This window comes from Oreochromis niloticus, linkage group LG20 (genome assembly GCF_001858045.2).
Source record: "Oreochromis niloticus isolate F11D_XX linkage group LG20, O_niloticus_UMD_NMBU, whole genome shotgun sequence".
In the NCBI taxonomy this organism is placed as follows: domain Eukaryota; kingdom Metazoa; phylum Chordata; class Actinopteri; order Cichliformes; family Cichlidae; genus Oreochromis; species Oreochromis niloticus.
This window is the reverse complement of record NC_031984.2, coordinates 34,069,374-34,084,849: the sequence shown is the minus strand read 5'-3', so window position 1 is coordinate 34,084,849 and position 15,476 is coordinate 34,069,374. Positions and strand designations below refer to the sequence as shown.

The window sequence follows — 15,476 nt, the reverse complement described above, 5'->3', positions numbered from 1 at the left end:
GTGCGACATTCGTGCCAACAGCTGTGTGCAGATCAACAATGGATAATATATCGAGTGCGGAGAGAGTATGAGCGTGCAGCGTTTAAAGCGTGGAAGTACTGACCTTACTTTGAGTTTGATTCCATAAAAAGTGACAAAAACATGAGTGTCCGTTGTGCGTGGGAAGAAAACTTCTTTTTACAGCGAAAAAACCCCTAAACTTCCAAGCAAGCACCGAGTGCGCTACGACTGTAATGGGAAACTCACAGAGAAACTCGCGGATTCTTCCACTGACCGCTGCAGCACACCTGCACCAGGGCAAACCTCCGCCTACCTCAGTCCTGCTTTACAGGTGAAAATAGAGCAACTTATTTATTTTCTGCTGTGTTTTACTTGCATCTATTTGAAAGAGTGAGTGTAAACACAAAAAAATATTTTATTTTATGTGCTGGAATGTGCAGAAAATAGGTTTAAATGTTAAACAAATTTCTTCCAGTCAGAGAATGTTGCATATAATTTAATTTTTGCTTGATGCATAAAGTTAAAAGATTAAAACTAATAAAACAAGTTTTAAAAAGAGACGTTTCCATTTGATTACATTTTGTATGATGGATTATGCAGAAAAAGTAGAACTGGGCTGAAAGATCTATCGCTTTATCTATTCAGGTTGTAAATTGTGTTTTTAAAAAGTAACTAACTAACTAAGTAACTAAGTAATTAATTACTTTTGAAAATAAGTAATCAGTAAAGTAACGGGATTACTTTTTTGGGGACGTAATCAGTAATTAGTCACTGATTACTTTTTTCAAGTAACTTGACCAACACTGTTGCTAACAAGGCACCAAAAACAGGAAGCGAGGTCATGACAGGTCTGGACAAACAACTTTATTTGTGGTAATGCATCTATACACTGTACATTCAGTCACTGTAGTATATAAGCATAGCTATTTTCAAACATAATCTCATAAAGTCCTTTCCTTTACAATATATCTGTATCGTTAGAGAAGGGAACAGTGGCGCTGGAAGAAAAAGGCATGAAGAATCAAGGAAAGAAAGGAAATGGATGAATAAGCCAAGCCTCTTTTCATACTGTATGTGTGGCATTAATACATGGGAGCGCTCGCCTCTTACATAAAAATATTTCTAGTACTGTATATAGTATTAGCAGCAGCACAGGGCTAAAAAGATACATGAGGATGAAGGGAAAAGAATCAGCACGGTGATATAGTTGGTGTAGCTGTGTGCGACCTGTACTGCAGGTCAGCTGATCCCAAACACACTGCTAAAAAGTCTGGAGTGGTGAAAAAAGTCATTTCATATAAAGACTACAGTAAAAAAAAAAAAAAAAAGGATTAAATTCTCTTACACATGAACTGTTTTTCAGTTAAAACACAAAGTTAAAAAAACAAACTCCCCACCAGCTATTGTAAGAAAAGAGTTTTTGAAAAAGGAAACACCATGTACATATATTATTACAATATCGTAAATGAAAAAATATTTACATTTGTAAATTCTTATTCAACTCTTCACACTGGCTAGTATACTAATATGGACTGTTATTGCTGCTTTGGTGCTGTCGTTTAGCAAAATGTTCTTTAGAAAATAAAATGTGTTTTTTTAAACGTCAGGAGGACAAAAAGCCAAATGTCATTATTGTCTCCTTTTTTGTAGAAAACCACAAGCACTGTAAGGCCATTAGCTATTTTGTAAAAACAACTACAAAATGTACCAATTTCAGCTCTGCCAAACCCAGAGTAACAATTTGCCAAAGCAGGTGGCTTGTTTTGCCACAGCGTGCACATAATTGATTTCAAGTACGGGGGGAGGAAAGCAATCGTTGAGAAAAACGCTCAAAGCTTTTTAGGATTGTGAAGTTTGTCTGTTGCGCTGAAAGAGAAACATGAGTAAACTGGTGGATTCTCAGAATACTGACATACAGAGCTGCAGAGCGAGGGCGGGGCTTGATGTGACGCCCCTCCCTCTGACAGCTTCAGCATCACCTGTCCTGCTCTGGAAACCTTTGGCCTCCTTCAGGCACTTTAGGTTTTCCAGCATTGATTAGTTTTTTCTTTGTGTGAAGTTTGATTTTCTCTTAACAACAACATACGGCTTGTTGCTTTTTTTTTTAATAACATTTCTAAATAAGACAAATTGCTTGATATTGCATAACACAAAACCCTTACATGTACAGTATCAATGCCCAATAACTGACTATAAGTATGGCAAACGCTGTCAAATTTCATGCATAAAGAAAATTAGTTTTCTATTAAAAATGTGAACAGAACTGTTAGTTTGAAGTATTCTTCTTTAGAAAGTAAAAACTTCAACACAACAGACAAATAATAAAATATTTTCACATTTAAAACAACATCAATAATTAAAGGAAAACTAGCATCAACACAATGTACATTCTGATTGTATTGCATCCACAGTGTGGCGGCTGATTCACAGCCTCCGGCTTCTGAATACAACGTTTGTTCGTGCTCCTGTTGTCAGACTGGAGAGTGTGCTGCTGCCCAACACCGGCTTCCTGCTTATTTACAATACTTGCCTAATGAAAACAGAGCAGCAATATTCTTTTAAAAATGCATATAATCAACAAAATGCTATATGGTAGGAGTCGCGTATAAGACGATGCTTTCAAAGAAAGACTGCTGAAAATAGTGGGAGTACGATGGGGGAGGGGCTGTTTTTACCTCATGACAAAGTGCGATTCATTATTGTAAAGTTTAAAAAAAGAAAGAAAGAAATGTATATTTATATGTACATACTTTAATTTAATTCAAATGAACACTTTGTGGTTATGGACAAGACCAACCACCCAGCCCACTGCGACGGCACAAAAACATCTGGGATGTGTTACAGACCTCAAATACTCAAAGAAAATGGCGACTTGTCTGTGAGGCTGCTGTATGCAGAGCATCCAATAAAAGAGCTTGTTTAAAAACACGTCATCAGGTGACTGGTAGAGATCAGTTTTGAGGCTTCGAAATGGACAATGTGCCTGTTGAACACAAAGCCAAACCTAATCTTTGATGTTAAAATCATTTGCCATGTTTTAATATCCAATTGTGGTTTGGGGAGTCGCCCCGATGGGCGGCGATGGCTTCCTGACAAACCGACAAACCCTCGCAGCACAGTGGGAAGTCCATTTGTTCATTTTTCACTCCAATAGCACAGAAAAACGCTCTTTGTGTACTCTACATATCGCTATGTAATCTCTTAAATAGCTTATAATGTCTTCAGACTCCTACAGGTTCATCGTGGCAGGAGGCGCTGGTGGAGGCCTTCCCTCCTGGCCATGTCACTGTAACACCTCCCAGCAGGTGCACACGTTGATGTAATATCGTTATCAGTTTATATCACAGTCCTACAGCCTCTCCTTGTGTCCTTGTGAAGGAAAATCCAGGCACAGCCGCACTCAGCACTACAGAGCCGTTCACTGTGCTCCAGTTCTCAGTTCTACGAGTTCAGAAGGTGCAAAAGTCAGTGCTTCAGAAAACGCATGCTTCCAGTCATTCTTCTACGGTACCACTAGACCTTTCATGCACAAGGACAACGCTTGTCCATTCTTCTCTGGGTCTCCATTTGAAGTCGTTTTGTGTTCAGTAGCGTGAGGGGCAAGCACAGGAACGGTGGTGTGATGTGGGTGACCTGTGGGACTCGTGGGGTGGCGATCATGGTGGCAAATGGAAAAGGTTCAGCTGTAAGGCTGGCTGCTTGGTTAGTTGTCACCAATGGGAATGTCCTTGGGTGTCCTGTCTAGGTTACTGCTTGATTTGCTGCTGTAGCTCCTTCACCATCCTCTCCAGGTGCTCCCGAGCTTCTCGCTCGTGCAGCAAGTCGGCTCGAAGCTGCTCACGGTCGGCCTCGGCATGCTGCAGCTTCATCTGGAGGTCCTCGATCTACAAAACGCAAGGCACAAATCAGCTGGGACTGTACAGCAGAAGAGAGCAGGACAGTCTGGGGTCAAAAGCACTGACCTCACTCCACAGAACTCAGACTAACTGGGCTCACACTCGGGGCACGCATACTCAAAAAAACTATAAAAATATACTTTTAAAATGTCATTTTAGGGCTAAAGAATGAACGACATGGAAGTTTCCTACATTTCCTCAAACAGCCACTTGACAGCAGCTCCAAGTGGGAGTCAGTGTTAAAATGAGCTTACAGCCAACCAGTTTGTTCAAACTGTAACAAGACTAAAAGTGATGCAGAATTAAGGGTGGTGCCGTTTGACACACAGGAGTGTAGCGTCGGTACTCCAAGACACCCAAAGGACTCCGTTGGTTTGAACCTTGCTTTTCACGAGCAGAGCTCACGTTGCCTCCCTGGAATATTGATCCTATATTCAGGAAGTGAGAAGCTTCTCTGAGCAGGTTACATCCTGTCACCAGGTGCTTGCTCATAGACTACAGTGGAGGTGTATCTTATTGTTTAAGGCACTTTGAGACAAATGCAGTGAACTGGCAATCTCTGAAAGTTGAACTGAAACAACAACAGTGGCCGTCCTCTGTGCTCTTTGAAGCAGACCAACACACACTCAGGCGGTCTACAGCACGATCGCCTCTGCTCTGGACATCAGTGTTCAAAGCTCCTACAGCAGCACACTGTTTATATCAGGCAAGAGTTACTACGTAGGACAGGGGACAGTGGCTTCTGAACTCCTACAATGAATGACGTTTTATATTCTCTGAGATCATTATAGTCATTATTAACTGATGTGTCCACACTTGTATCAAGCTGATGTCTCCAGACTGTTGGGTTTTTGAGTGTTTCTCATTGAGAAAGTTCATGATGGCATCCTGTCTTAATGACAGCCTCCCACAGACGACTACAGTCTCTGCAGGGAGGTACACAGACACAGCTGTCTAATCTGTGTTTCCCATGGTGCCTGGGGAACGTCTCGTTTCCTTTTGGAGGGTGAATATCGTACGTCTCAGGGACACACCCGTTTATTTTTGACTGGGGAAAAGGAATCATGGCTTTTTTGTTCTTGGCTTCTCTGCAGGACTTGAGAGTATCTGAGACAGTGAAACATTCACATTGAGGACACTGTCTAGATTTTCTACCATTGCAACTGATCTCACATCTCACTGTTTCTTACATGGATCACAGAGATATGATATGGTTGCTATACTCAAAGCTAGAGCAGTATTCCTGGGACTTTTTTAAATAACAGATGCTCTACATCAGGGGTGTCCAGCTCCAGGCCTCGAGGGCCGGTGTCCTGCAGGTTTTAGATCTCACCCTGGGTCAGCACACCTGAATCACATGATTAGGTGTGTTACCAGGCCTCTGGAGAACTTCAAGACATTTAGCCATTTGAATCAGCTAACACGTCTAAAAGTTGCAGGACAGCGAGGCCATACAGTTTCTATCCTGATCTCTTGGCTCACAGGGATTACACACAGTATTTAAAAGCTGAATCATCACCTGTGCAGAATACTTTGCACGGAGTCGCCCAGCCTCACAGCCTTTATCACAGACCCTCAGCTGCCGGGCCTGCTCTAGCTCCCGCTTCAGGCGGATCCTTGACTCGTTGGCTTCCTTCATCTTCTTCTCACTCTCAGCTCGCAGACGCTCAATTTCCTTCCTGAGGTTGCGCTTTGCCTCGGTCGCCTCCCGCAGCTTCTCCTTCTTGGCCACCCGCAAGAACTCCAACTCCTTCAAAGTAGAAAACACAACAGCCGGGGGTTAGCAGCCTCTTACCCTCCACGGGGTCAAACTGAGAGTTACGGCCGGTCCTGGGTCTGTTTAGCGTTCTGTTAAACTGCAAACTGTCCTAATGCAGAATATGTTGCCTTTGAAATGAATGTCTCAAATGTTACAGTCTTTCTGTTTGTCTTCCAAACAGGCACGGTTTGTAATAAAAGGAATGTCTGTAGACATGGATGTGTCAGAGTTTAATCACTGAGAGAAACTCGGAGTGACCACGGAGCTTAAACAACATCTCAAATAAGCACCTTAGGAACGTGACCCACCCGCTGCCTGTGTCGCAGTCCTGTCTCTGAACTGCTCACACTTTAGCACACTTCAGCGTCAGTGTTTACACTAAGCCAGGTCAGCTGACAGAGTCTAGGTTTACTTCCTCTAAATCTCTAAGAGAGTGTCAGTCTGTGCCATGGCAACACGCCCATCGCCTTCTCATGGGAAACGAGCAGCTGGGACTAACTTATCTGTCATCAAGCTTTGTTGGTTCCTACAGCGAGAGCTAAAAGAGTCCATCACAGCCTTCACAGAGACTTGAAATGAAAACAAAGCTTTCAGGATGAACTGAGCTAAACACAGGAGGAAGGAGAGCAGAGGCTCTGCTGCTGTTTAGCTTGTGGGGGACATGGATATGCACTAAGCTCTAATGGAAAGTGAAAGTAGACTGGCGTCTGGCTGCTTTTCTTTCTCTGCATGCATCTTGTGTTGCTCACCCACACTGGCTCTGTTCTGTTCTCGGTCCAAAAATAAAAATGGAAGTCTGGCCTTTCCCTTTGCAGCAACATCCGCTGCCATTGTTATCATTTGCCAACTCATGCTAAGCTTTGTGGGGAACAACACCGACTTCTACTAAAGCTCAGTGAATCTCCAGTGTGTGCACACTCTGTGGAGTTTACAGTTTTTGTTATGGACAGCTAAAACAAGCCAAAACACAAGTCATTAGTGATAAATCTAAATCTACGGCCCCTGTAGGGTAGTCCACTTCATGTGTTAGTTCCCTCCTCTGCTTCCACTCTTTACCTTGCACTTTGTATTTAATGCAAATATACAAAAGTTAGGATAATATTCGTGTTGCCTTCCAACAAGGATTACCTGCTGAAGGCTTCGTTTCGCCTGCAGGGCCGATCCCAACTTCTCCTCCTGCTTCACCCTCATCTTAACTATTTCGTGCAGAAACTTCTCCTTCGACTCCTTGGAATCCAGCCCGCTGTCCAGCGCCTGCCTCAGGCTCTCCAGCTCTGACTCCAGGCCCGACTCTGAAGAGGTGACAGGGGCTGGCGCTGACACCGATGTGGCTGCGGGTGCCGTGCTTTCGGCTGACATGATAGTGCAGATGGGACCTTGGACACCTGGCGAGCTCAAGTCTTTGGCTGAGCTGCTGGATGAGGTAAAAGATGGCGACGAGAGGGAGGACATGGACGAAGCGGCTGTTGGAAGATGAGAGAGCATGAAACGATCGCCTGACCGGGGCTACATGTATTTAGCCAAACAATGAAACAACCTTTGCACATCTGATTATTGTTAAAGCGTTCTTTGCTTACCTTCGTCACGGCTCTCCACCTCGATCTCCACCTCGGAGTCCTTGTCATCCCGAGGCAGCGGAGGTTTGCTGGCTGCTGAGGAAGCAGGCCCAGGGATTTCATGTGCTGGGGACTGGAGCTCCTCGGTAGCTCTCCTCTTGCGAGGTCTGGTGTTGGGGTGTGCGCCCTCACCTGGAGGTTCGCTTCCACTTGGGTAGGAAGTGGTGGGTATCGATGGGGACAGAGGCCCTACCTTGCCTAGTGGCAGCGGAGTGAGGGCGACGTTGGGGGCCACTGCATTCTCTAGGCTCTTGTAATTGTAGAAGCTAAAAAGAAACCAGACCAGTCAGCTGCATGACACGTGTTGTTTTACATACAATAACCTAAATCAAGGTTACATGATGACCAAGACAGAGATCCAATAGTACAGATTGTTATTGTTACACGGTCCAATCTGAACAGCCTCAGCAGCCAAACGCGTTGGGAAACAGTCAAAGCGCCCGCAGCTCTTTCCTCCCACTTCAGGAGAAACTGGGCCAGATCATCTGTGATATTTTGCAGACTGCACTGGCAGCACCGTACCAAGTGGGTGCCCACGGCATGAGTGTGTCAAATGTGTGTGAATGGTAGAGTGTGGGAAGCTGTGGAACAGTCAGACTTGACCCCTGTGACACCAGCCCACCCAGACAAGTGAGAGAGCACTCGTCTGGGTGGGAGCTCCCCATACCCGGCTGAACAAAGCGACTGCCATCCTCATCAGCAATAGCTTCCCTCAGACCGCACATCTGTCACCGGCTTTAAATGAATTCTACTACACCCAGGTTTATTGTGGACTTGGTGCTGTTCTCACCCGTCTCTCAGCAGGGCCAGCGGGTTACTGGAGGGCTCCTTATCACTCGCAGAGATGTGGGGGGACCAGGGTCTGAAAGCTGAGGGCCTCTGCCTGGACTGAATGCAGTTCAGCCCCTGGAGAACAAAAGTCATTCAAGTTAGTGAGGAAATCACACCGAGCCACAGAGTTTAGGGTTAACAAGGACATTCCCATTGGTCACAACTATTAACCATTAAAAAACTACATAAAATGTATTCATTTTTACTATCAGCTCACAGGAAAAGTCAATAAGTGTGTGAATCTTAACATAAGCATCTTTATAACTTGGCCATAAGAACAATACAATAAGAAAGTGTTCCCTGTTGTGATCATGTTCACTCCTGCTCACAGTCACAGGTCCACTGCTAGAACAAGAGCAGGAGCCCACTTACACTATGAACCTTCTCTGGCTGTGGGTGAGGACGATGGTTTTTGGTGGTATTTTATATGATTTTTTCTTACTACTATTGGTTTTCTATAATAATGGACTCTGATATGTTGGGGAAGAGAAAGAAAAGACAAACACACAAAGAAAATGAGTAGCAGTGTTGACAGGTTTGTTTTTATGGTGCAGCGTCTCCTCTTTCACAGCTGTCGCTCTCGCTGCCATCTGAGAATCTCCATGAACCTCAAACACTGTGGAAACTCCTCTGAGGTCAAACCTCCAAACTGGGAGGTGAAATTACACCAGTGGACTGTTCAGCAGTCATTACAGCAGGTTGGCACACGCCACCGCGGTTAAACAACAATGACAAAGTGCCTGTTTGGGTTATAGATGTATAATTTGTTTTTTGAAGAACTCTATTATGTGATTACATTTCTGAGGATTACTTGACCAGATTTTGTTTACTTCTGAAAAATCATAACTTTATTGGGACTAATTAACTTGCTTTAATGTGTTACAGCCGCATATTACTGTAAATGTTTGTTTGGCGTCTATTTTAGCACAAGGTTAACACTTCCAATGTTTCATTTTGACATAATGTAAATATGAAAGATGGATATTAGACAGATGTCACTGGTATCAGAACATTTCCTTCCTATTCTTATGGTGAAAGCTGCTGTTTATTCTGGGTATAACGAGTAGACACACTGGACATGGGTCAGCACGTGGCCTCCATTGGCACTGCATGCCAAATCTAAAGATAGTGCTGTGCAAATATATTTGCCTTCCTGATTTCACATGTTTTTGCATATTTGTCACAGTTACATGTTTCACATCATCACACAAATCTCAGAAAAAGATGACTACAATACAACATTTTTACTTTTGAGTTGATTCATTAAGAGAAAAACGGCTATCCAACCCTGAACCCTCAGTTCTGTCTTTAGATTGTGGCTCACAAAGCCATGTGTGAGGCTCCACAGTGAGAGCCTGCATCCACACATGTGGAAAACTTGGAAGAGTGCTGAATCTTCCCGGGAGAGGAAAGAGCACATCATCGACTCACAAAAGAAAGGGGAACAATATCTGCACAAGTGCAGGCCTAATTTGCCTCAGTTAAGGTTGCATTCATGATTCAACAATAAGAAAGAGACCTGTGGAAAACTGTCACCAGTGGGAGCGCTGCGAGGCTAACCCACACCTGACCGCAAAGAATAAAAAGGCCAGTTTCAGGTGAACCTCAAGCACACTGAAGTCATGCAGCAGCACAGTATTCCACAAGACTCCAGCAAGTGTGAAAGGCTCTCAAAATAAATGAATGAATAAAGTGTGGAGTTTGAAGTCAAAGAGCACACTTCACTCTGAATTTAAACTTCATACTCGAAAACTGTCCCATGTGGCTGAATTAAAGCACTTCAGTTACTGCAAACATTTGAGGTTTCAGGGATCAATACTTTGTCACATAGACCAGGACGTTTGGAGAGCAGAATGAAAAGTGGACTTTGTCTCCACTCTGGTTATGTGTCTGATATAAAAATGAGTTTGATGATCTGAAACACAGACAAATGACAAATCTGCAAAAGAAAGGAAACTACTATGTCGTGCATCATGGTCACCAACCATGATACACGACGACCTCCTGATTTGACACTGACCTTATTGGGAGTGGACAGGGACTGCAGCCAGTCGTGCTGCTTCTCTCTGTCGGCCAGCGGAGTTTGTGATGAGAGGTCTTCATGTTTAGACTTTTTCCCCGGGATGGGATCGGACACCTGAGAACAGAAGAAGGTGGGTTTAAAGGATCAGTCAGACTGTACTGACGTCTGCATCACTCCAGTGTCGGTGAACTGAGCAGCCTGTACTGGGGAGAGCCAGCAGGGGTCTCCGACGGCTGAAGTTTAATGTAGGTGTGCCGTTTACTCTTAGTGTGTCGTTCTATTTCTGGCAAAGTTCACACACACCTCACAGTCTGCTGTACGTGTCACAGAGTAACCACTGTGAGGGCATGAGCTCAAAGGCAGCCAAGACAGGGTGTGTGTGTGTGTGTGTGTGTGCCATCCATACACACACACACACACACACTCTCATACCAACGAGTTTGTGTGTGTGTGTGCCATCGATATACTCGCACAGACAGACAAGCAGGGGTTTGTTTCTTTTCCTCCCCGTTATGCTGACTTTGTGGCTATGACCTCAGCCTCTCTAGGCTGTGACTGTCACTAGTAGCCACACACACACACACACACACACACACACACACACAGTGATTACAGTGACTGAACAGATTGCATTCAGCTGTGTTACACTTTTTAAATATGATAAGACTGTTTTTCTAGAGTATCTGCAGCAGCCACAGCTGGATGTGAGGTGGAAACAGCAAACCTGCAGTTCCTGTAGAGGGCGGCTCCAGGAGCCACAGACTGCCCAGCCCTGTGGCCCTGTGGCCCTGTGGCCTCGGGGTTCCTAACACTCTGAGGTTGGTGAAACCTTTTTCATGACTTACCTACTGTCACACTAACGAGGCTTAAAGTAGGGGTCACGGACACTGTGTGCTCCACTTCATGGCTCTGCACAGGACATGGAGGAAACCTGTTGCATTCTTAGTGACTGCTGAACTCAGTCCTGCAGTTTGTTGAGGTCACGGCTTAGACTGGAGGTCACATGTAACGCAGGTTTGCCTCGGCTCTGTCAAACCATTAACATTCATGCATAGCTTAAATGTTTTGGAAGGCACCTAGAATCAAATATATGACTCTCAAAATCATTATCATCAGACACAGACTCTCTCGCGCGCTGTGGTTTTCTCTGTGAGCACTTCTCTTGGGAATCAGCGATGTGTGCAGGAGTAGCACTATCTTTACACCATCTCACACACAGAGCAGCCCTGCGTGATGTCAACAGGTGGTCATTTGTAATGGGCTGGACGCTGCTTCTGTCGACTGTTGGCAGTGTGTCACGTCTGCCACATGTCTGTGTAATCAGAGCTGCTCTCGTAGGAAAGTGGCCAGACGATCAAATACCACTGAGGTCTGCCGATGTGACAGCTGGCCTCGATCTGCCTGACGTAAGACTTCATGACTTTCAATGACTTTCCATAGCAGCGTCACAGCATTGAACCAGCCTTCATTATCTGGTCTGCTGGTGTAAGGGAACCTTTATCTGAAGGCTCGGGTCTCAGAGGAACACAGCTGTGGTTCCTTTAAACGTGAAACCACGCTCAGCCTGTTTAAAGACGTCTTTTCTCTAAGTGTCTCAGAGGTACAGCAAGCACCAACGTAAAATCAGGTTTTGTGTTTCTCTTGTTTGTGAAGCTCTTTGATAGAGAACCTTAAACTATCTAACAAACAGAGAGCTACTCATCGCATCGTTACACTGACTGTTAATATAGCAACTGCAAATTTAATCATTTTTAATTTTAATTCAATCATTTTTAAAAATGGGTCCAAATAGCTTTTTTTAAACTAGGCTTTGCTCTGGTTTAAAAAACAAATATATTCACACACATTTATCACCTTTTTACTGCCTTAGCACTTCAATCAGCACAACTATAGCTTCAATTTTGTCATTAATTCTAACTAATATTTTTATCTGCTGTCATTTACATTTGTAAACCTGTCCCTGCATGTGCTTCTATGGAGAGCATCGAGTAGGACCCCAGAACAGAGCTCCATGAGAACGCACAGCACGAGAAGGAGATACAAGCACCTGTGGCCAGGTGAAGGTAGTTCAAGTAGCAGAGATGAGCAAGTGTTGGACGTAGGCTGGGACTGATGTCATTCAATATGGCGCGAGTCAGCAAACATGTGGCTAAGCACCCTGAAGCAGCCCTGACACTTTGTGTCCACTCATATATTTTTATACTTTGTTACCTTTCAAAAAAAGCTTCCACAGTGTACTGGAGTCCCACACTCACACAATAATAAAGACATTACCATTTTTCATAGAAAGTAAACAAACACACAAACCCCTTTATTAGCACACAAGAGTCTCGGTCGCTATGATTGCGGGTTATCAAGAGATCAAGACGTGTCCTAGATTTGACTGCAGCCGAGCGGGCCAGAGGCAAGCGGCTAGAGCCTGCAGCTGAGAGGGAGAGGGGGAGAGGGGGGAGAGGGGGTGGCAGACAGCTCTGGCTCTGGGCAAAGTCTCCGTGCCACGTGCCAGTCCTCGTCTCGTGGATTAACAGTTGCCAACGCCACAGTCTCCATACGGTCCCGGTAATCATGGGCACAAGAGAGCATCGAGGATAGGTGGGAGGAACGGGGTCAGCGAAGCTGGCAGCTGAGCCTGCGCGCTTCAGCGATGCAGAAATCCGAATGTCTCATTGATTGAACAACGGGAGGCAAAGAGTCAGGCAGGAAATTCCTGTTTAAGGCATGTCAGTGGGACTGGTTCTCAGGGATCCAGTCCAAAAGTGAGCACTGGTGTAATCTCTACTACACCAACCCTAACCCTATGATTGTTTGATCTACCTGACATCATCCCGTCTTTACACGTGAGAGTTAACGTTATTGAAACGCTTGCGTGGGATGAATGACGAGTCTTCGAGCAAACACCGAGACCATGACCGAGATGTGAGCGACACTCATCTTGTTTATTGGAAACTTCACAGTCCTCTCCAGATAAGACGCTGCGCTCAACGGGGCTGCTGTAAGTCAGAGTTCAAAGACGTGCCAAAGTATGCAAGCGTGCACACACACTTGTGCACTTTGCAGCAAACCCACTCCCTTTATGATCCGGCGTGGATTCCACAGCAGACAGGATGTCACACTTTTCAGATAAGACTTTGTGATTAAGCAGGGCGTGTTAGACGTGTCGAAAGTGCACCGTCTATGTACTGCGTTCCAGTGCTTGTATTATCTAGGCGCAGGCCTTACTGCGATATCGAGAGGGTGGCTGTGGCTCTTATTAAAAGTCAGATATTATTTTATTAGGAGAGGTGGTGTGGTGTAACAGGCCGGGATCTGTCAGATGCTCCTTCTTTACACACAGCGGTCAGGAATGTGCCTCGCACGAGAATCAAACAAACGATCGAGTCACGGAGGAGCATATGTTGAAAAAGGTCTGCTCGTAGCATGTGTCTGGCAGAGCGGTGGTGGGTGTGTATCTCTGTTAGGAGTGTTTGCGGCAGAGACAGGAAGGGTGGAGTGAAAACAGTCTTCTCAGTTTAAGACTGTCTGAAAATCCTCACAGTTTCACTTCCTGTGTCTGCAGGCCATCGCCGTTTGTCTCTATGAATAGAATCTTTCTGTCAGACTTTTGTGACATTTTTACACATATGTGGAGAAGAAAATCCTGAAAAGAACGTGACCACGAGGTTACCACCAAATCGCCCGCACCAGGAGCGCTGTGCAAAGACATTCAGGTTTTAAAAACTTACATAAGTCTTGCAAAGACAAAGGGGGAAGTGAAACTTTTAACAAGACTGACACTGCTACACTTTCACTGCGCTGACCTTTAAGCAGTGAAATAACATTTATACTTGTGAAGTTGGGCACAATCTGAGATGGAAAAGGAACACTAGAGCAAGATCCCAGTGTTGATGAAAGCTGTGCTTTCTTATTGTGTTGTACTCACAAACACACAGTTCACACACAGAATCAGTCTGACTACAGAAACATGCAATAATTCCCTGCATGCATTTCACAAAGTCTGCTCCGATACACCGATGAGACGAGCAACACTAGCTGATCCTGTCTGCTGAAAACCATGACTGAACACGGCGGACGCACACGCTCTTTCTTGACACCCCACTGTCACCACCACATTGTTTCCTTTGCTGCCACTCCCTCCTCTTGCTCGTCTTCCCCTGAACCTCCACCCACCTACCCAGCTCTTTTCGTCTATCTGTCTGAGAGCGTTTCCTGTGTCATAGATTACAGGATGTCCTCTACAAACAAGCTAGATTCCAGCTGCAGAGAAAAGCAAGCGAGCAAACAGAGCCTCACAGAACAAGACAGCTGGCTTCAACTAAACGGTCACATTAAAAAGAAAACGTCACTGAGGGGTTTTTTGATGAAAAGCGTACGAAGGCCTCATACACAAACATTAGTGCAGGCATTAAAGTGTGCTGAATGTTGTGCGTTTCCTTGGAAAATCAATTTCCTTTTGTGATTTCTGTTTTGACTGTGTATCAGGTGGTCAGACCGCAGATGAATCAGAGGCAAACAGCTTGTACGAGTAAGGAACCAAAACAGGTCACCTAACCCAGAATCCACCACATGCCAGGCTGACATGAAAGAGGCAAATAACTCAGCTTCTCCTTCGCTCAGGAGCCGCACCCTGCCTGTGACCTGACTTTGGCCTCGCTGCATGTCTTGCTAAGGGGCCCGCTGCAGTGGAAAGGGAGGGGCTCTTCCTGAAGACAAAGCGGGAGCTTAGCTGCCTTTGTACATGAGAAGCCACAAAACCCAACATATGCTGGGGAAACAAACAGGTGTCAGACAACATGCTCCATTTTTGATGCAAAAGAAAAAGGACGGACCCTGATGCTCTGGCTCTGGGATCACTTCATTGGCTCTGAGCCATAAAGTGAACAAACAAGCTTCATTAAGTGAAATATGTCCTGTGAAGGTGAACTCTGTCTGCAGACTCTCACAACCTGCCTAGTGTGTGTGTGTGTGTGTGTGGGCACACGCTGAGCTTCAGTTTTGGTTGGTAGTTCGTCCCACCATCACCTCCTTGGCCGACAGGTCACAGAGAACAATCGTGCCTCTGTCCTCTATGGAGTAAACAGCAAACACACTTTACATAATTACAGCACTGCATCAGATCACTCTTATTATTCAAGACTTCCCAGTGTGCTGAGGTGCAGTTTTGACTTCAACTGGTTTGCTGACTCCACTTGAAATGGGCTCATCTAATATTCACTTTGATGTGGTGCAAAGTCATTTCTCCTGCACTCAGCACATAAGTAACTGAGTTTTTCTTTTTTTTGGAAGTTTTGAGTTAGAAAGAACAAGTATTAAGTTGTTGAGTTCACTGGGTAACAGACCTCTACCAGCTGCAC

The 15,476-nt window shown here is 44.9% G+C and overlaps 1 protein-coding gene across 1 annotated transcript in view; it reads right to left on the bottom strand.

Annotated features, from left to right (window-relative positions):
- Positions 1 to 844: 844 nt before the first annotated feature.
- skia (v-ski avian sarcoma viral oncogene homolog a) overlaps positions 845 to 15,476 on the bottom strand; it is a 71,010-nt gene continuing 56,378 nt past the window's right edge. The window contains exons 2-7 of the mRNA XM_003454260.5: positions 10,123 to 10,239; positions 8,062 to 8,177; positions 7,233 to 7,537; positions 6,784 to 7,118; positions 5,416 to 5,646; positions 845 to 3,884 (exon numbers count right to left, since the gene is read on the bottom strand). Of these exons, the coding sequence (XP_003454308.1) occupies positions 3,747 to 3,884; positions 5,416 to 5,646; positions 6,784 to 7,118; positions 7,233 to 7,537; positions 8,062 to 8,177; positions 10,123 to 10,239 (1,242 nt within the window). The 3' untranslated portion in view covers positions 845 to 3,746. The remainder of the gene's footprint in view (positions 3,885 to 5,415; positions 5,647 to 6,783; positions 7,119 to 7,232; positions 7,538 to 8,061; positions 8,178 to 10,122; positions 10,240 to 15,476) is intronic.